At 57.1% G+C, this 20,905-nt stretch overlaps 1 protein-coding gene across 4 annotated transcripts in view; it reads right to left on the reverse strand.

The window, feature by feature from the left end:
* The window catches only part of FAM178B (family with sequence similarity 178 member B), a 69,966-nt gene that overhangs the window by 27,610 nt on the left and 21,451 nt on the right, over nt 1–20,905 (reverse strand). For 3 of the 4 annotated variants that reach the window (XM_079110709.1, XM_079110708.1, XM_079110710.1), the window contains exons 4-8: nt 18,870–18,984; nt 13,106–13,199; nt 12,712–12,888; nt 12,447–12,544; nt 2,287–2,371 (exon numbers count right to left, since the gene is read on the reverse strand). In XM_079110709.1, coding sequence (XP_078966835.1) covers nt 2,287–2,371; nt 12,447–12,544; nt 12,712–12,888; nt 13,106–13,199; nt 18,870–18,976 — 561 coding nt within the window. In that variant the 5' untranslated portion in view covers nt 18,977–18,984. The remainder of the gene's footprint in view (nt 1–2,286; nt 2,372–12,446; nt 12,545–12,711; nt 12,889–13,105; nt 13,200–18,869; nt 18,985–20,905) is intronic. The other variant, XM_079110711.1, reaches the window with a different exon arrangement.

Genomic DNA, 20,905 nt, shown 5'->3' on the forward strand with positions numbered 1-20,905 from the left:
CTGCGGGGTTCAGTGACCCCCTCTGGCTGCAGCCTTCCCTCAGGCTGCCATTTGAGCCCTCTGGGGACCCTTCTGACTTGGGCCCCTTTACCGTATCTCTGCTGCCCCTGCCCCTGGATGCTGGGCACTGTGCCTCACAATGCTTTTTTTTTTTTTTTGTACCAGGGATTGAGCCCAGTGGTACTTAACCACTGAGCCCTTTTTATATTTTATTTAGAAATAGAGTCTTGCTAAGCTGCTTAGCACCTTGCTTTTGCTGAGGCTGGCTTTGAACTCGCGATCCTCCCGCCTCAGCCTCCCGGGCCGCTGGGATTACAGGCATGTGCCACTGCACGCGGCTTCACAGCGCTCTTTAATCCCTCTGTTCCTCTTTCCTCATGGACTCCGTATGTCTACAGATTACCAGTCTTTGCTGAGGGCCTCGCCCCCCTGGTGTGGCTGGGGTGGGAGGGTAGTTCAGCCGGACCTCCACAATGTTTCAGAATTCCACGGGGTCCCAAGAAGGTAAGATGCACTCATCTTCTCTGCCCCCATCCCTGGTGCCCCCAGGGCCTCTGAGATGCTAGCAGGCTGCCAGCAGAGCTTCTCAGAAGAATAGGGAAGAAGGCAGTGAACCACTGCACTTCCAGGGAACAGGCCACACTGGGCTGAGGGACGGGACGAGAGTGGCTTTAATTTAATAGCATTCATTTTCATCTTTATGGTTCCCCCACTAACAAAAAGACATATAACCAGTGGCTGCGGGGAGGGGGAGAAGGGACATTAGTGTTTAATGGGTACGGAGTTTCAGTTTAGGAAGAAAAATATCCTAGAGATGCATGGTGGTGATGGCCGCACACGGTGGGTGTCCTCGTGCCCCTGAGTTGTGCACTTAAACATGGTTAGAGCTCCACACTTAACAGGACCCAAACAGCCGGCGCAGTGGCACACACTGTAATCCCAGAGGCCTGGCAGGCTGAGGCAGGAGGATCACTGATTTGAGGATGGCTTGGACAATTTACCAAGACCCTTAGCGATTTAGTAAGACCATGACTCAAAAGAAAAAAGAAAGAGTAAGGGCTGAGGATGCAGCTCAATAGCAAAGTACTCCTGGGTTCAATCCTAGTACAAAAAAATGTTAAAAGCTGCTGGAGGTGATGATGCAGGCCTGCCATCCCAGCAACCCGGAAGGCTGAGGCGGGAGGGTCCAAGCTCGAGGCCAGCCTGAGCAACTCAATGAGCCCTTGTCTCAAAATGAAATCTAGAGGGCTGGGGAGTGGCTCAGCGGTAGAGCACTTGTCTAGCATGCACGAGGCCCTGGGTTGGTTCCCTAGCATGGCAAAAAAGCAAACAAAAACCAGACTGGAGTTAATAAATCTTACATTATGTATGTTTTACAATATATTTTAATATATTGATATTATATTAATATAAAACATTAATACATCAATACATTAATATAATCTGGGGGGGCGCCCAGCTGAATCCTTGGCACCCGGCATAAGGTAGGCAAGCAAACAAGAGTTTATTTTTTTTCCCTAAAGATGGCAAAATCTTGCTATGCTGCCCAGGCTGGTCTCAAACTCCTGGGCTCAGGGGATCCGTCCCCTCAGCCTGAGTAGCTGGGGCTTAGGTGTGTGTTACAGCATCCTCGCTGGTCCAAGAGCGGCAAGTGTCTACCACTGAGCCACTCACCCAGCCCGGGGACCACTGCAGGGAAGAACCTGAGGAAGTCTCGCCCAGCTCAGCTCTCAGGGCTGGGGCTCTGGGGCGCTGGCCAGGACTAGGGAGGGTCAGCCACCCACAGGCCTTCCAGAGCTGGCTGAGGCAGACCTATGCTTATTTTGGGCCTGGAATGTTCCCCCAGATCTCATGGGTTGAAGGCCTGGTCCCCAGGGCAGCAATGTTCTGAGTGGGGGGCACATTTGGCGAGTGATGGAACCATAGGGCTCTGCCCTCATCAGTGGCCACTGATGGACTTGTTTTTGAGGGTGTTACTGGGAGGTGGCAGAAGCTAGGCTGCGGGGCCTCACTGGAGGAAGACGTCACTGGGGTGTGCCCTGACAGGTGTATCTTGACCCCGGCCCTCTCCCCTTCCCTCTCTGCTTCTCAGCTGCCATGAGCCGAGCTGCTTTCCTCCACCTGCCCTTCCACTGTGATGTTCTGTCTCATCTCAGGGCCAAAGTAATGGAACTGGTGACCACGAACCCAAACCCCTGAAGCCACGTACCAAAATAAACCTGGCCTCCTCTAGTAGTCACGGCAGGTATTGTGTCGCAGCGATGGCACACGGACTGGCACACTCACCTGCATCTTCTCTTGCCAGAGCGGAAGCTCCTCTTGGCCCAGCATCCGGGCAATGACCACAAGGCTGAGCTGGCTTCGAAGCTGCCTGGGAGAGAAGAATCGGAGAATCTGAGCGGGGGGGGGGGGGGGGGGGGGGGGGGTAATCTAAAAGGGGGGGGGCTGGAAGTTGGGGAGCCCATGTAAGGGGCAGGACACCCATTGAGAGGGGACTGTTTCTGAGTTGCTAAGTTGTTGAGGCTGGCTTTGAACTCATGATCCTCCTGCCTCGGCCTCCTGAGCTGCTGGGATTTCAGGCATGTGCCATGGTACCTGGCAAGTCTGGATTTTTTCACTGTCCAGGAAACTTTCCTTTGGAACCCTGAGTCCTTCTTGGCCCAACCTGGTTCCCAGGGTGGACTTGAGAGTGCCCCAATCCTGGACTGTCAGCAGAGCACATTCCTTCCCAGAGGGTCACTAAGGTGGCAGGAGGTGACCCTGCAGTTGCTAGTGGCTGTGGTGTGTCCCAGTGGGATAGCTTGAATAAGCAGCAAGAGAGAGGCCAGCAGAGGCAGGAGCATGAGACAGAGCCCTGGAACACCCGGAGCCCACAGTGCCTGGAGCCACCAGCCTGGGAGCATTTGGTCTGTGAGCCCATTGTGAGCCAGCAGAGTCCCTTGGCTGCAGTCAGCCATCAGCAGTGCCGAGCCATCCACGATTCCTACCCCTGCCCCTCAGCCTTCACACGCTGATGTCTGGGCCTCTGGCTTCCATGGCCCCCGAGGAAGGAGGAGGAGGGAAGTGGAGACAGAGGATGGGCCCAAGGTCGTGGGCTGGACGGGGTGAAGTGACGCAGGGCTGAGGGCTCCAAGACAGGTGACAAGGTGAACCCTTCTCCCACCCGAACTCCCAAGGCTGCGACGCTCTGTGCCTCATCACCAGTCCCTCCACACACCTGTCCCCAGGGGCAGCAGCTGTTGGCCCTGGAATGGATTTTTCCCTTTTCTTACTTTTGATGCTGGGGATCAAACCCAAGGCCTCATGCATGCTGGGCGAGGCCTCTACCACCACCAGGAGAAGCAAAGGAAAGGTCTAGAAGATGAAATATGAGGGAAGAATTCGTGACCGAGTGTCGATTTCTCAGACAAGAAACGCCCTCAGGTAACAACATTGTTAGAGGGACCCCACAGGCATCCTTAGAATCAAAGAATCGAAGCACCAAACATGGTGGATAGCAAGACTGGGAGGTGCCCCGAAGTGATGTTTCCCTGAGGAGGGACTTTGGGAGCCAGCACTGAACCTGGGCACTCTGACGGTGCTGAAGACTCCAGAGCCACTTCCCCGGCCGCTGCTCTCTCGCATGATGGGAATGGAGGTAGGAACAGCTTCCTCACTGCTCCCTTGAAGCTGGGCAGTGGCGATCAGTGGGGTCTGGAGCTCAAGGGCTGTGTTAATTGTTTTAGGAAACAGTGAGGAAAGTCAGAAAAATCGACGGAGCAGCGTGCTCCATTAGAAAAGAGAAAAGGCAGCAGGAGGTACCGCCCCATGGCAGCCGGCTGTCTGGAGAAGACAAGGCCCTAGCTGGGGAGGGCGAGGGGCAATCCACTTCCAACAGCATCTGGCAAAATCTCCTAGAGACACACACACGCTCTTCCCATGACCCAGCGATCCTACTCCTAGGCTCACAGGTACCCATGCGGAGAGGTACTAAAATGTTCCGGCTGCAGAAGCGTCCTGGGTGAATGCTATAGGAGTCAAGGTTACAAAGGAACTGCTGACCTCCAGCAACACCGACTGCCTTCACAGCCCGACACCAAGGAACTGAAGAGTACCTACAGGTCTGCTTATGTAAAGCGGGTTCAGGCTCTGCTGCATTTCTTGATCTGGGTGCTGTGTCACATGTGTGACTCGTGTGCCCTGTTCTGCGTGTACACTGCAGTTCAATAAAACTACCACGGGGAAAAGAAATGCATCGGGGATTTGCTAGAGTTAGCAAATCAAAATAAACAATGCCTGTTACATCTGAGTCGCAAATACATGAAGGGTAATCTTTAACAGCATGCTGGTCTCCTGTGGTATTGCACTGCAGCTGGCGACGTGAAGCCCCGACATGAGCAGCCTGGGGCCTGACTCCATCTCCCTTTAGTCCTGACCCCTTTCTGCCTAGGGCTGCCCGGAACCGGGGCCAAGCCACGGTGTAGCAAGGGCCCTTCATCGCCACGCCCCTGCAGGCCCCGCCCCAGTCTCCTCCCCTGCGCCCCGCCCCCAGTGGCCTCCTCCGTCCGCCAGAACCTGCTTTCCAGCTGTTCCCGGGAGCCAGGCAGCAGCTGGGCTGGGCGCACGGTGGGAGGTAAATGGCCCCTCCGTGCTGCTGCCGCTCTGCAGCGGACTTGCTGCCAGAGTCAGGATCCTGCATCTGGGCTTCATTAATCCCAAGCCCAGGCCTGCGCGGGAGCTCGGTCACCGCTGTGGCTGGGAGGGGCCTCCAGGGGAGAGGAGCTGCGCTGGCAGGCCCACGGCAGTGCTGGGGTGGCTCCAGAAGGGAAGAGGCGGGCGGGTGGGTCAGGCTAGGACGGCGAGCCAGAAACTGCACCAAGGGGCCGAGTGGATGCCAGGGAACTGCACCAGCCAGCGGCCAGCTGCCCCCGCGCCAGCACCTGCCCACAGCCTGTCCTCCTGACAGTTCCCCAGATCTTCTGCACCGACCCGCATCCTCAGTTCCCACAGAGACATGGGGAGGCGTCAGGGAACGGCGCTCTTCCTAGACCAAGCGCTTACTCCACAGAGGAGAGAAAGAAGGGGCTCACGCAGCAGCCCAGCTGTGCAGGGGCCAACAGAGGGCTTGGGGTCTTCCTCCCCAGAAATTGCCCAACCCCATCTGGCAAGGTTCCCCAGAACTCAAACCAGGCCAGCAAAGGACGCATCAGTCACTGGCGCCTTCCCAGTCACTGTCATATAAGGCAACAGGCCAGGCCAGGCCAGGCCAGGCCTCCACCCTCGTTCTCCACAGCTTCTGAAAGACCAGGACACTGGATCAGCATTTGGAGGAGCCTAAGGCACTGGGAGACTTGGAAGGGGCTTTCCTAAGCTCAGAGCAGAGACAATGCAGGCACTCTATCCAGTCTAGTGCTGTCCCTGCACTTCCCACAAGGGACACTGGGTTGGGCACCCTGCAGGGCACCGAGGAAGGCAAAGGCATTGACCTGTGTGACTCTGGAATGCTGGGGTGAAGATGGGTAGGTGCGGCCCCTGGTGTCCCTGCCCTGATGTCACCCTCTCCAACGGGAGCCAGGTCCTGATAAGACTGAACTGCCCTAAAAGGCCATCAGGCATCTGGCCAAAGGCGAGGGCTACCTATTTTCCATGTCTCCAGGGCAGTTCAGGAAGCAACAGCAGTGGCCTGTTCCGCTGGAGAAATGCTGCCTGACACCCAGCCTGGGGCTGTCTGTGTGACGCGCACTTCCGGCTGTCCATGCTGCCTCTCGTCCCTCGTAGACACTGCTGTGCCACCCACTCCTTGTCCCTCACTTGGAATTTTCTGTCTTGCATGTTAGCACTGACAGGAAGAACCAGGGCTTGGCGTGACCTCCCCAGGGGCTCTGCTCCCTCCTGCCGCATGTCTGCAAGCCCAGGGCCACTATGGAGTCCAGGCACCCACGTCTGTGTTCGGGCACTCGCATGTGGGGACGTACACAGTATGGACAGCAGGACACGAGGGATACAGCCTACCGCCAACCCGGGTGCAGTGAGTCTATCCACAAAACCATTCACAGGAACTGGAGTTGTGCCCCAAGCAAAACCCAAGCTGAGGACACCAACACAAGATTGGACACCGCATGGTCTCACTCAGAGAAGAGTCCAAAGACGGGCATGGTGTACCTGATGGAGAGCACAGGAAAGCGCTTCCTGTGCAGGAAGTGCCTAGGAGGGGCCAAGGGGCTTCTGGGGAGCGGGGGACGTTTTGTCCTGGGCCGAGTGGCAGTACACGGCGGCCTGTCCAGCGCACTGAACGTCTGCTGTGGGAACTCTCCTGGGTGCATAGTGTAAGCAGACACAAAGGGACCTGGCCCTCCTGGGTATTGTGGTGAAGCCACGGCAGCTCAGGCAGCGCCTTGCCTCCGAGGCTCTGGTCTTGCAGGCCGAGCTGTCCACTTCACTCCTTTGTCACGTTCCCACCGAGCGCCCATCTCAGCACGGGATGGCTCCCTCTGCCACGGCAGCCCCGTCCAGTCCTGGACTCCACAAGAGAGCTGTTCCCACATTTCACAAAGATCTGCCCTTCTGGGCCTTCTCCCCTGAGCTTCTGGTTTCTGTGTCCTGGAAACTTGCAGGCTTGGGCCTCCATGTCCACGAAAGCACTACTGTACTCCTGAGGCTACCCCTTTCTCCAGGGGCGAGAGCCCCTTCCTCCCCTCTTGGCCTTTTCCCGTGTCTGCCAAAGGTTCTGGGGTTGCCCGTGTCCCGCTTCGACTGCGTTGCTCCACGCAGAGGCTGGAGACTGACGCTCGTGTTCTTGGCAGCCCTGAGACGCGAGGCAGCTAGACTGAGCCCAGCCTTTCTTCACACAGCTTGCTGTCAAGCCCCATGCCCCAGAGCCTGTGCTGAATTGTGCAGCAGGCCTCCTTCTGACTCACTGTCATTACGGTCTGCGGAGACCTCCTGGGGTCTTCACTCCACTGTCCGTTGTGTGCATGTCGTCTGCGAATCTGACCAGTGTTCCACGAATGGCCTCATCCGAGACCCTGGTTCTGCCCTGGCTGACCCGCCAGTGAGGGTGGACCTCAGGGTGGCCACAGGGCCTGCCCTGCGGGTAGACTGATAATCCACCTAGTTCTACCAACTTTCAGCTCACGTCTGATGCTGTCCCGAGGCCATGAGACAGCCCCATCGAGTACCCAGGAGAACCAGACACGTGCCTCCTGCTGTCTACCAGCCGTGAGTCCAGCCAGCTGTGGAACACAGGCCGTCCAGGAGGGTTTATTCAGTCCCCTTTTCTAAGTAAGTGTCCTCCCCCATCCCCGGGACTGCTGAGGGGCACATCGAGCACACTGCCCCCATCTCCCAGAAGCCCTCCCACCTCCAGAGGTCCCCTGGGCCAGGCGGCCCCACCGCACATCTCCCAGCACAGGGGTGGGAGGTCCTTCCACTGGGGGGCCTCATTCCACAGCCAGCAGCCCTCGTATAGCAACTTCGCGACCTGAGGCTTCCGCACACTGGGGCCACCCTCTGATTTAGATGAACTCTCTCTCTCCTTACTGGGTGCCATGGTGCTCCTTGTCATCATTCCAGAGACACGGGAGGCTGAGACAGGAAGATCACAAGCTGGAGGCCAGCCTTGGCAACTTGGTGATGCCAGACCTGGGACTTGCTTAAGGGAGCTCTTGTCCGCTCCTCCACCTGGCTGGGCAGTCTGCAAGCTGGTTCCGTCTTGCCCTCTTTTTGAAGGCCATGGCGAAGCAGCAGGCTAATCAGCAGTCACAGATGGTGAGGGTGGGGGTCCTGCCTGTGTCCCAGGACGCGGTCTCCTGCCGAGCACAGGGGAGCAGCGCTGGCTTCCCTCTTCCTGCTGGTGGTGGCCGCGGGTCTGCAGGGGTCTACAGGGGTCTGCAGGGTCTGCTCTACGCAGGAACACAAGCTGGAGCTCCTGGCAGACGCTGGATGGCACGTGCTCTTTCCAGCAGCTCCTCTGCCACCCACTGAGGCCACCTCAGGGCAGAGTTCCCTGCAGGAGCCCCCTCTTCCTTGGCCCCATTTCAGGTGGTTTGCTCTTCTATTTACTTCCCTTTTCATGTCAAGTTCAAGGCTTCCTTAAGTCCGCAGGAAGTCTGGATCCACAGGACGGGGCTGGGGCTGTGTCGCACAAATGCGCTCATGTCGGTGGGAGTCCCTGCTTTGTACTTAACCAGTCGAGCAGACTGAGAGTGACAGCCCCGCATACAACAAGCCCCCCTTCTTCCTGGGGTCAGTCTGGGCACCGAGCCCAGTGGGGCAGCCACCAACCAGGGCAGAACAAGAAAGCCAGCAGGTCCTCTGACACTGCCACGGCAGGAGCGTGGGGGCTGCGCTCCCAGGCGATTCTGAAGGCAGCGAGGCTGTAAAACAGAATTAGAAGCTCTTTACGACCCAGTTGGGAGGACGGCCAAAGCACACCGCCCAGGGAAACGCATTCACAGAGGTAACGCGGGCGTGGCATGGAGACGGGGCTCGGCGGGCGCTTGCTTTCTCATCTGTCTACTCCCTGGTACCTTCTAAGGCCTGTATCACCTGAATGCTCCATCTACTGGGAAAAGAAGGCACATTTCTCCACAACACTTTCATCAGATGAGGAGCCCTCTTTCCTAGTAAAGACCTGGCCCGAGGCCTTGGTCTGCGGATGTGTCTGTCTGAGAGGTGAAGGACACGCCTCACTCCTTGGCATTTAAGGGGCCCTGGAGACAAAGAGACCCTGCAAGACACTGAGTCCCCAGATCACGGGTGGACGTGGCTAGCAAACTCTTAAGTCTGGGATACGACAAAGGAAGCTTCAAATCTCTTAGGAAGCTACAGGTTATTCACACACACACACACACACACACACACACACACACACACACGGTATTGTGTCCACTTCGGGAGTGGAAAAAAAATCAAGTAAGGTCCTTGTCTCAAATGAGGAAAAAGATTCCACCGGGGAGAGTTGGACAGGAGCCGATGTCCGCCTGTAGGTACCGAAAGAAGGCGCAGCAGGCTCTTCTGTGGTCACAGGGAGGGGAAGGCCTTCCTGTTCATGGCAACCACTCAGCTGCACAAAGCACCCAGTCACCTCTGTAACTCACTCATGCCGTTTCCTGGAAATAGTGTGCTTTAGCACGCATGAGGCCCTGGGTTCAACTCCCAGCAACAAAAGGGAAAAAAAATTGAAAAAGTAAAACAAAAACAAAAACAAAAACAAAAAACCAAAATCCTGGTCCACTGAAAGATCCACATGTAAGGATTTAGAAAGGAGAACTTACAACCTTAGGAGAAAATACAGTGTTCGCAACATATGTAATAGGCCATATGTAAATCTCTGTAGTTAAAAAGAAGATAAATTACCTGATAGAAAAATGGGTAAGGAATATCAAAAGGTAATGACAGTAAGAGAAACAGGAAAGACCTATAAGCATATGGAAAAATGATCTGTTTCACCGCCATGAGCAAAACTGGAACACAGATGACATTTTCTGTTCATCCCTGGGCTGGACTAGAACGTCCACAAAACAGGCATAGGCAGCAGGAAGGGCCTTGTGAGGACATGGTGCTTGGTAGTCACTGGCAGCAGTCTGAGCTGGTCCAGCTTTCCTTGGAGGACCAACCTTAGGTACATGTTAGGACCTGTAGAAACGTCTGCCCTAAGCCGGCCATGTGGCCACGTGGACAGTCACGGGAGGGACCTTCAGAACTAGGGGCTAGAGGGGTTCCTGCAGAGCAGGGCCTGTTTGGCTCACAAAGGGACTGCAGCACAGGCTGGGGGCACAGGAAAGCAGACACACTTGGAAGGGAGCACGCGGCCATCTCGAGAGGCCTCTGGGGGCAAAGAAAGGGAATGTGGGCCATATGGGGGGAGGGAGGGACGGAGGGAGGGGAGAGAGAGTGAGAGTGAGAGAGAGAGAGAGAGAGAGAGCGAGCCTTTGCAGGGAAGCAAGGCCCACAGATTCAAGGCAGTGTGGGCAATGGAAGGTGTAAGGAGGGATATCCGTCTGGGGACACCAAGGCAGATGGTGGCCTGCTCCATCTTGAGGTCGTTAGTCCTCATGGTCTTCATTAACTGAGTGGCAGATAGTGCTGGAAGGTCTCCTAAATTATAGGTTTTTCAAACTCTCTTATTTCTTTTTACTTAACCTAATTATGGAGGCACACAGTACACGGTAGATTTACAGATTTCCCAGGAATTTGGGAGTAACAGGCCTGGAAAAGGCTGGCTTAGGGAAGGGTAGGCCTGAACAGTATGCATGATTTTTATTCCCCCCTCAGTATGAGGAACTCCAGGGGCACTTAACTCATTTAACCACCGAACTACTTCTCTGGCCCTTTTTTTTGTTGTTATTTTGTTTTTCTTTTGAGTTACTTAGGATCTTGCTAAATTTCTGAGGCTGGCTTTGAACTTGTGATCCTCCTGCCTCAGCCTCCCAAGCTGCTGGGATTATAGGCACATGCCATCATGGCCCTGCAAGTATGCAGAACTTTAAATTAAAAATTTATTTCCTGGCTGGGTGCAGTGGCACACACCTGTAATCCCAGCCACTCTGGAGGCTAAGGTAGGAGAATCACAAATTTGAGGCCAGCCTTGGCAACTTAGCAAGATCCTGTCTCAAAATAAAAAAGGCTGGGATGTGGTTCAGTGGTACAGCACCCCTGGGTTCAATCTCCAGTACTGAAAAACAATTTTTTTCCCCTTGTGCTTCCTGTATGTCTCCTTTCTCCCTATTTCTTATTTCTTCTATTTTACCTCTGTTTCACTTACACCAGGGAATACTATGCAGCTCTGAGAAAGAATGAAGTTCAAAACACACACACACACACACACACACACACACACACACACACACACACAAAGAAAACCAACCATTAACAACATGGTCCCGTCAAAGCAAATGGGGAAACTGGGTGGGACCACGTGGGCCTTGGAGACCAGCCTCAGGCACTTGGACTTGGTCATGCAGGCTGGAGGGAGTGAGGCAAGACAGAAGTTGATAATCACAGGTCTCTGCAGGTCTCTGCAGACAGACTGTGGGAGGACAAAGGGACAGAATACCTTCCAGGTGAAGACAGGGAAGTGAAAGAAGGAAGGGGCAGGAAGGAAGTGAGTGATACAGAGTGACCCAGACGAGGTACCAGCCATCATGGAGTTGACATGGAGAGGCAGCCATGAATAAGGACACAGGATTTAGGCTTCAGAAGGCAGAAAGGAGGCAGAGAGGCTAGGAGGCAGGGAGGCAGGGAGGCTGGGAAGCAGGGCTAAGCCTCCTCAGATCAAATGAAAAGCAACCTCAGGATCTGGGCTGAGTGGAGACCTGGCCCTCTGAGGCTCCTAGAGGCCTCTGGCAGCTTTCAGAAGCCTGAGTCTTTCAAATACAGGACAAAAGCTTCCCTTTCAAGTCTCCAAGGGGAGAAGCCGCCTCTCTTTCCACCAGATTCACAGCGAGGAGTCTGCAGTGGAGCCCAGCAGGACCGCCTGACCTAGGGTTGGCCTGCAGACACAGACTTACCTGGCTGGGCCCTGGGGTGCCGGAGGCAGCAAATGCCAAGCCTCCTTGCAGGAGCCACCCTGGGGGCTGCAACCGTGGAGGTGCCTGCAGAAGCCTGGGGTGGACGCGAGTGTGCCCAGTCTGCTCAGGGTAGGGCAGGGCACTGCCTGTCACTGTGGCCCAAGCAGAGGATGGCGGAGAGATGAGGCGACACAAGGCCAAGTCCAGCCAGAGGGCACTATCTCCTGGGCTGGGTTTCTCTGTTTACCTCATTTATTGTTCGAAAATAATTCACAAAGTCGGGTGCCCGCAGCGCAAGGCTGTACGATGGGGAAAAAAAAGGGGGGAGATGGAGCTAGCTCAGTGGTGGAGCACCTGGTTCCACCTGGGGCCTCCAAGGGAAAAAAGAATGTGCCAGCACCATTCACCATTCCAGATGTGCAGTGATATGGCAGGGATCAGATATTAAGATGACCAGTGGCAGAAACAAATGCTCTGCAGAAGAGAAAACTAGGAGTCACGGGGCAGCATGAGGGGGTGACCAGCTGAGGTCTGAATAACAAGAAGGAACCTGTAGCCAAAGTTTGGGAGGAAGTCCCAAAGAAAAGAAGGGGGCACGGCAGGCAGAAGCTAAGTTCACAAGGTGGTGTTTTGCTAGTAAGACCACATTGAGCCTCGGGAGACTGAGGCAGGAGGATCAAAATTTGAGGCCAGACTCAGCAATTTAGCAAGGCCCTAAGCAAGACCCTGTCTCAAAAAAAATAAAATAAAATAAAAAGGGCTGGGGACATGGCCCAGCTTAAGCAACCGTGGGTTCAGTCCCTCGTACAAAAACCAAAAATCAGGCTTTTTTTCCCTCACGTGTAAAGCACTCATTAGTGAACTGCATTTTTAGTTCTCTTGCTGGGTCGACGGGAGGCTTCTGGCAGGACTCCAGGAGTGAGTGCTGGAGGAAGGAGGTGAGGGAGAGGCACCCACCTGCCCCGGGAGGTCACGTCCAGGAAGAGCTGCACGAGGGCCAGCAGGTTGTGGTGGTGGTCGGACACCCAGCTGAGGGCGCAGCACAGTGGCTGGAGCTGTGGGGACAGGGGACAGCTGGCAGGCCACTCTCTGCTCTGGCCTCCCCCCAGCCCACCCAGGGGGCGAGGGGCCTGTGGAGGCTGGGCCGTGCCCATGCAGGGTGCTCGGGGACAGCTGGGTACAGGGTGCTGGTGCCCGCAGGGTCGGATGCAGCCGGCGGTACCTTCCCTGGCCACTCGCGGATGTTCTCCAGCAGCAGCAGCAGGAGCTGCTGGAGGTCGGTCTTGGGCATCAGGCGGAGCCCTGCGTCCAGGCTGGCGCGGCAGAGCAGCTCGATCAGACCCAGGAGGTGTGCGTCGCTGTAGGCCGCGGGCTGGGCCAGGGCGCACAGCGTCAGGAACTGGGGAGAGGCAGGGCGTGAGGGAGGACGCCCGCTGGTTCCCTGACAGGCAGACCCTCCGGCTGCGCCCAGTGGGAGCCCAGAGGGCGGGCCGCAGGGCCCTTGGGGGCAGCGGAGGCGCAGGGAGCACCGTGGCATGGGGCGGGGGCAGCAGCCGCAGGTGCACCCGGTGTCCCTGATTCAGCCCGACAGGCGACAGGCACGTGTCCAGACTCACCTTGTAGATGTAGCTCAGGCTGAGGTCCAGGGCCACCTCCTGGGGAGGGTCCTGCTGCTCCAGCCAGCACAGGCTGGCCTCGCTCTCAGCAAGTCTGCGGGAAAGGCAAAAGGAGACCTGCGGGTGAGGAGGGTGATGAGGGAGGGCGGGGCAGATCAGGGACAGGTTGCCCGGGGTCCCGCCCAAGCCACCACCACTGGCTGCTGCCCACCGGAACGGAGGTGGTAAGTAAGCTCCTGGCCCTCGGCCGGTTTTTGGGCAGCACAGCTGGTGGTTTCGGCTCAGGGTCTGTGGATGGCGAGTGAGGTGCAGCCATCTGAGCTGGGGCAGCAGCCTGCGAGCCCGCTCGCCTGGCCACATGGGCCACTCCACAGGGTCCTCACAGAGCTGGCTCCCCCGGCCAGTGGTGCGCCACCACGTGCAGGGCAGAGCCGCATCCTGGAGTAACTGATCACGGAAGTGACACTCATCCCCCTGCTGACTTCTGCTGGTCACGGGCAGCTCCTTGGTGGGGGAGGGTCTCTTCCAGTGTGGACACTGGTGGGCGGGGACCCCATGGGGCCAGCTCTCATGTGCTTTCCACTCAGGTGAGGCCTCCAGTCTGTTCTGGGACTTGGGAACAGGGATGTCATGGCCAATCCCTGCCCCCAGGGTCTCCCTCAGGAGTTCTTCCTTCTGGGCTTCAAGGACCCACTGGAAAGGCACCAGCTGGGGCTGAGGGGGGGCGAGTTTCTACAGTCAGCAAGTGAGGCCAAGTGCAGAACACAAACAGTCCTGGAAACCCGTCCGGGTGTCGCCTCCCGTCTGACCCGACAGGCTGTGGGGACAAACCTGGCAAGGCTAGTTCCCTAGTGGTGGGAGTGTTCCACTGAGCGGCCACTGGGTCCAGGGGCCAGGGCTGTGTGACAAAATCTCCTCTTTAAAGATGAGGTTCGCACTCGGGGGCGAGAGTCTTATGGCAGAGGCGACGTCAGAGGACAGCAGTCATGGTGCCCTTTCCACGAGCTTCCAGGCACACTCTCACTGGACAAAAGACAGCAGACTCACCCTCGCTAAATCTTTCTGTTTCTGACCAAACGTACACTGGTCACGCTGATGGCTTTTGTTGTACTGGGGATTGAACCAGGGGCACTGAACCACTGAGCCACGTCCCCACCCTTTTAATTTTTGAGACGGGCCCTTGCTAAGTTGCTGAGTCTGGCCTCAAATTTGCGATCCTTCTGCCTCAGCCTCCTGAGTCATTGGGATTATAGGTGTGGGCCACCACACCTGCCTGGTCACGTCAATTTTGAATAAGTTAGTTTCCAAGAAGGCTCTAGTGTGCTGTCTCATCTGCTTCTCTGCTCTTAGGAACGAGCTCATGGCTCCTGATAATGGTGGGTTCTCAGTAACCGAGATGCTGGTGATGACAGTGCTGTTGAAAGCTGGCTGCGGGGACGGGCAGAGCACCACTCCCATGGCTCTGAAAAATGTCTGCTCTCCTTCACTTGTTGGCACTGCTGCTTTTCTACTCAGAGGAGGAGAGATCCATCTCGTAGGTATCTGGAGAGCTGGTGCCAAAGAACCAAAGCTGGTGGCAGGGAGGCTGGGCTCGGCCCGTCCTCCAGATGTCTGCGTTTGTTAGGGCAGAGATGGGCAAGGCTGGTGTTTGCGCATCTGGGCACCAGCTGGGCCTGTGTCCGAGCACGAGGGGCGTCCTGCTTGGTGCCAGCAGGCATGGGGTACACAAGAATGGGCGGCACGTTTCCCACAGGGTGGTGCAGAGGGTCTGCTGCTGCCAAGGTGGCACGTCCCCAGGCGGTGGAGGAAGTGGCTGCGGCAGCGCCCCTCCTCCTTGGGCAGGCGTGCCAGTCTTGCCCAGGGCTGGTCTCGTGGTGAGAGCACCGTGGCCTCCTCAGTCCTCAGAGGACAGTGGGTCCTCTGCTCCCGCCTTTCTGAGCAGTTGCTGGAGTGTACTGGTGGCATCTGGGACCACTGGGCTGGGATGCAGCCTCTGCAGGTCCCCAGGACTCCACCCTGCTCCAGCGAGAGGCTGAGGAGCACGGGACTTCCTGACCACCGAGTCCCGCTCCCTCCCGGCCTCCACAGGGTGTGTGAACTACTGGTGCCAGGCTGGAGCTGGCCCAGGACATCATGCCGCAGCCTCCGGTCCTGCCTCACTCTGCTGCTCAGAGTGAGAGTTCAGGTCTGGGTGACTGTTCCTCACTAAGTGACCTGACAAGGGGCACCTCTCTGACCTCTGTTTCTACAGCTATCCTCCCCATGGGCTGAAAAAGTATAGAGTGACTGTCTGCAACGCTGTGACAGCCAGAGGGAAGATGGCAGAGTAGGCCGCCATCACCAGGAGCTGCCTGCCCTCCTGCAGGTCTGCACCAAGCTGCAGCCGCTCCCTCCTGCCTCCGTGAGGAGTGCTGAGCCAATGCAGCTGGCAGCGAGGCTGATTTTACCTGATCCAATGACACCGTCATAAGAGGCCGTCACCAACTGCCCCGTGCCAGACAGGATGTCCTTTCTGTGTGCTGTCACTTATTTATCCGTCTGGCCCCTGCACAGGGCTGTCCGAACAGCCAGGCGGTGAATCTGAGCAGGGCTCGTCTGCTGGCTTTGTGGTCAGGAAGCAGCCTTGGGGACCAGCCAAAGCTGGACCGTCCCTGGTGAGACGGGGACCCGATGAGCTCGTTCCATTTGGGCACAAGCCCCTCCCAAGGGTGCTCATGCTCTGGCCCCCCCCTCTGCCTCTTCACCCCGAAACATCCCCTTGTTTTCTGTCCCCAGCCTTGTGACTGCAGGGGCCACTGTATTTCAACAGGTGGACATCAGATGATCTGCACGGTTCAGCTACAGGACCGTACCCTTCTGAAAGGAAACCCTGAAGCACGTTTAGATGAGAGGAGGTGATGGGTTTGAAAGAAATCTGAGATTAAAAACCAGTAGTGAGGGCTGGGGAGATGGCGCAGTCGGTAGAGTTCTCGCCTCATAAGCACAAGGCCCTGGCTTCGATCCCCAGCATGGCAAAAACCAGTAGCGAGGGGGCTGGGGTGTGGCGCAGCAGAGAGCGCTCACCTACCACGTGGGAGGCACTGAGTTCAATCCTCAGCACTGCATATAAATAAATAATACGAATAAAGATTCATCCACAACTAAAATTAAGTACATATATAAACACAACCAGTAGTGAGAACCGGACACCATGGCACCTGCCTGTCATCCCAGAGGCTCAGGAACCTGAGGCAGGAGGACTGTGAGTTCAAAGTCAGCCTCGGCAACTTAGTGAGGCCCTGAGCAACTCAGGGAGACTCTGAAAGGACTGGGGATGTGGCTCAGTGGTTAAGTGCCCCTGGGTTCAATCCCCAGTACCAGAAACAAAACCAAAACCAACCCCATAGTGAGGCTGGACACGGTGGTGCACACCTGTAATCCTGGTGACTTGGGGGACTGCTGAGGCAGGGGTCCTAAGCTTGAGGCCAGCCTTGACAACTGAGCATGACCCTATCTCAAAGTCAAAAATAAAAAGGGTCGGGGTATAAAGCACCCCGGGTTCAATCCTCAGTACCAAAAAAAAAAAAAAAAATTCGGGAAAGGCATGTCTTCCTCATAGCAGAGACAGCCGGGTCAGGTCGTGTGCACAAATAGCCCTTCATTTCTAGCCTTGGCCATGGTGAGGCTCTGTGGGCACCCCCTCCCCCAAAGACGACCTAGAGGCATCTGTTCTGCTGGGCAGCCCTGGATGAGAACATCCCTAGAAGTCATCAGAGAAGAAGACTGCCTGGCATGGAACCAGTCGGCACAGGGCGAGCCCCCAGCGTGGCCAGGAGCGAGGAGGAGCAGGGCTGGGGGGAGAGGGTGCCCGCTCGGAGGAGCGAGGAGGAGCAGGGCGGGGGGGAGAGGGTGCCCGCTCGGCCATTTGTCCTGGCCCCTCCCTGAAGGGTGTCGTGTCCTGGTGGGGAGGTGCTGCAGCCTTCCTGGTGTTTCCTGAATGTTCTGGAGCACTGTCCCCTAGCCCCAGGACGCCATCCAGAGCCTTCCCAAGCGCAGCAGCAGCCAGCCAGGGAACAACCTGAGCACTGCGCCGCCCCCTCCCCAGGAGCGCACAGGAGGGGCTCCAGGCAGAAAGACCTCCGAGGAGCTTGGCAGGTGGACCTCAGCCTGCTCTTACAGAGCCCACGCAGGGAATTTGCCCATGGCCATCCGCTGATTCTCTGGGACAGCCTGGGACAGCCAGGTTAAGGTCTGGGGTCCAAGGAAAGGAGGTAGGGGGTCAAAACAGCTTGTCTGGGCATGAGACCACATAGTACTGGCAGCTCTGAGCCCTGCGGCAGGAGAGCACGGTTTCCTGTGCCTGGTAAGCTGGAGGCCTTTTGGCTGGGGTTTGGACCACAGTGCCGAGATGATGTGCTTAAAGGGCCCCAGTTCAGAGCGGGGTGTGGTGGCACGTGCCTGTCATCCCAGCAGCTCGGGAGGCGGAGGCAGGAGGATCTTGAGTTCAAAGTTACTCAGCAACTTAGTAAGGCCCTAAGCAACTCAGAGAGACCTTGTTTCTAAATAAAATATAAAAACGGGCTGGGATGTGGCTCCGTGGTTAAGTGCCCCTGGGCTCAATCCCCAGCACCAACTGTTCTAATGCTCACCTGTCCCCTGCTGCCTCTGGGGACAGCAGAGTTGTTCTGAGTGTGAAGGGCAGGAAGCAGGCACATTTGGGAGAATCAGAAAGGGAGCGGAACAGGGAAGAGGCCTTGGAGGCTGGAGTCTAAGCGGGCAGGCAGTTTCCAGGGCCACCTCCCACTTCCCAGGCGGAGCCCAGGTTCATCAAGGCCGTCAGAAGTGGCTCTTCTGACCCCTCCACTGGTCCCCCTCCAAGTGCATCTGCTTTTTGGAGTGAAATGCGCATGTCCCCCGCTCATCTGAGACAGGGGTGACTGAAGCTCTGCACTGGGAGGCGGCAAGTGGCTTCTTAGGCCAGCTATGGAACGCTGAGTTCCAGAAGGCAAAGGGGCAGAGCGGCAGGCTGGCACAGGCGAGGGTGTTCATAGCAGAGCTGAGTGCGGTTGGCTTGGCAGACAACTACACAGTCGTAGAGCAGGTTCTTAAGGAAGCTCCAGCTCTCCCGCAGAGGAACATCCATCCGCCAGTCAGCCAGCAGGAGCAGGGCGAGGCCCCCCTGGGCTGGAGGGACTGTCAGTGGATGCAGGGGCCAGCTCCTCAAAGGATCCTCCGGGAAGCCAGGATGTGCCGTCATTTGTAGAACAAGATCATAACACTTTTACAACCTGGATCTGGCCACTGTCTGCTGATGACGGTTATGTGTGCATTGTGTGGCTCTGTCCCTGGAGGGCAGGGATGGTGCATATGCAAATTAGCCTCACTGTCCACCACCACCACACCCAGCCCAGGCACCAAGGGGGCAGGCACAGAACAGAAGATTGGTGAGGAAGTGGGCCTGACGAGAGGCCTGCAGCAAGGCTAATGAGATTGGGGACACCTAACCAGGCCAGAATCCTGGGCTCTGCCAGGGAGGTGCAGCAGCCAGGTCTCACTCAGCAAGTGGTAGAAACAAGCAACTGGATGAAGCCGCGAGGCTCACCCACCTACTCCATCCTCCCTGGGCCAGAGGCCGGGAGCATGGGGTGCACACACCGGCCCTGGACTGGTCCTGCCTTCCCAGGTGGGCTCTGAAATTCCCCACCCTGAGGGTTAGAGGCCAAGTCCAGTAACTGGTGAACAAAAGAGGAAAGGCAGCAGAGAGGAAGGAAGGGGAGGCACCCACCTGCTGCCGGGCTGGAAGGGCCCCAGCGGGTACAGGGCAGGGTTGTGGGCTCCCAGGCCGTGGAAGGCCTCCATGACCTCCTGCAACGAGGGGTGCCACAAGCGCATGTCTTCATCTGTCAGGACAAAGGAGGGCAGAGTCAGGTCAGGGAGAGGACAGGGCATACTACCCTCTCCAGAAGGCTGGCCCTGACCTTGGCCTGGCTCAAGGTGGCTCTTTCCTGCTTTCTCGGGCATTGAAGGGGTTATCAACAGACAGGAAGCAAGGAATGGACTTCAGATGCTTGCTGGCGCTCTGGAAGCCTGTGCGTGCTCATCAGGTGTCAGGGCCCAGGGACGGTGCCCAGCACCCATGCTGGGTGGCCATGGGTGCTCAGCTGCACCCAGTGAAGTGCACCAAGAGTGCTAAACCAAAGGTCCCCAACTCTAAGGTCTAGAAGACACTGGCCTCTAGTCAGGCACGGCGGCACCTGCCTGTAATCCCGACGCCAGCATCCGCAGCCCCAGGCTCTGACACCAGGGATAAAGCCCACAGTGGCCTCGCCATCACCCGCACCGCCACATCTGGGCCTCACTGGGCCTCTGCCCGCCAGCAGCAGTCCCTGCTGTCCCGTCCTCTTGGCACAGTGAGCTCTGGGTGCAGGGCTCTGGTGCCACTGAACAGGACGACGATCTGCCCCACCAACAGAGGAGAAGCGTGTGCATGCAGGGCCTTTCCTCCCATCAGGCCATTTAAGGGCACTGTTACAGCTGAGAGAGTAGAACAAACAACGCGGCCAGAGACAGCCACATGGAGGTGGCCATCTCCGTGGCTCCCATGTCCTCACCAGAGGGAGGGGCCGCGTCTCCACCTGCCGGCCACTCCTCTGGGTTCTCTTATTTACCCGTTCACTTGCTTCTTGCTGGTATCTCACCACTGCAATGCAAATGCCATGAGGCAGAGGCCATGTCTGTGTTGGCCATCACCACGTGCCCAGGCCAGAGGAGGGGCCAGTGTACAGGGAAGCTGAATAAATGAATAAGCGAATGAAAGACGGGCATCCAAAGCCCGACCGTCCTGCACAACAAGAGGGAGCTGTAAGCAGCCAAGACAAGCTGGCAGCATGGAGGACACAGATGCTGTCAGGCCTTGAACTTGACAATGGGCAAGGCCATCGTCAAGACCTTGGAGGGCTGGGCTCAGATGCATGAGAGTAGTGCTTGGTTGAACCACTGCCGTTTCTGGAGGGGGAAGAGTTCTGGAGAGTTCTGCCTTGAGGGCCCACTGTGAGCAGAAACTAGCCAGGTGTGCAAGGTAAAGAGGGACCCTGACCTCAGGGAGTTCACCGCACGGGAGGGAGAGGAGGCAGACATGTGAATGAGCATGAGTGAGCTCATCTGCCAAAACCAAAGCAGGGGGTCAGGGAGTGTGCTTGGAGTGGGGCCTGAGTTTTGGTGGACAGCAGGGCCAGATAAGGCACCTGTCACAGGAGACGGGAAGGAAGCTCTGTCCAGCAGTGGGACAGACCTGACAGAGGTAGGGCAGCAAGAAAGAGTAGTAGGGGTCGGGGACCAGAGGCCAGTGCAGAGAAGGGCAGGCTGAGTGGGGCCAGGGCCTCTGCAGGGACCCCGAGAGAAAGCTCCCTCCACTCAGGGTTCTAGCGAGCCCCGCATGGCAGAAGCAGAACGTGGGCAGGGGTCTCTGAGAACTGTCCGAGGACATTTCTTCACAGGGATCCAGTGTCTCTCCTTGGAAACGGATATGGGTTGGACTCACCAAACAAGTAATTAGACTCTGGGAGGAGGAAGAACTTTCTCGTTTTTTTTCCCCCTCTCAGGCAACAAGACAGGGGTGACAACACCTCTGGCCGGCTTCACAGACGAGCTGGGAAGAAGGAAGTGCGCAGGACACAGGGAGACTGTGCTTACCAGGGCCCTGAGGCGCGGGCGTGCATGTGCATGCTCAGGTAGGAGGAAGGACTTCCCAGGGAGGGGACACACATCACCCTCGGGTGAGGCCTGGCAGCGACCCCACGGTGTGAGACCCCACACCTCCGC

This window comes from Sciurus vulgaris, assembly GCF_902686455.1.
Source record: "Sciurus vulgaris genome assembly, chromosome: 14".
Lineage (NCBI taxonomy): Eukaryota > Metazoa > Chordata > Mammalia > Rodentia > Sciuridae > Sciurus > Sciurus vulgaris.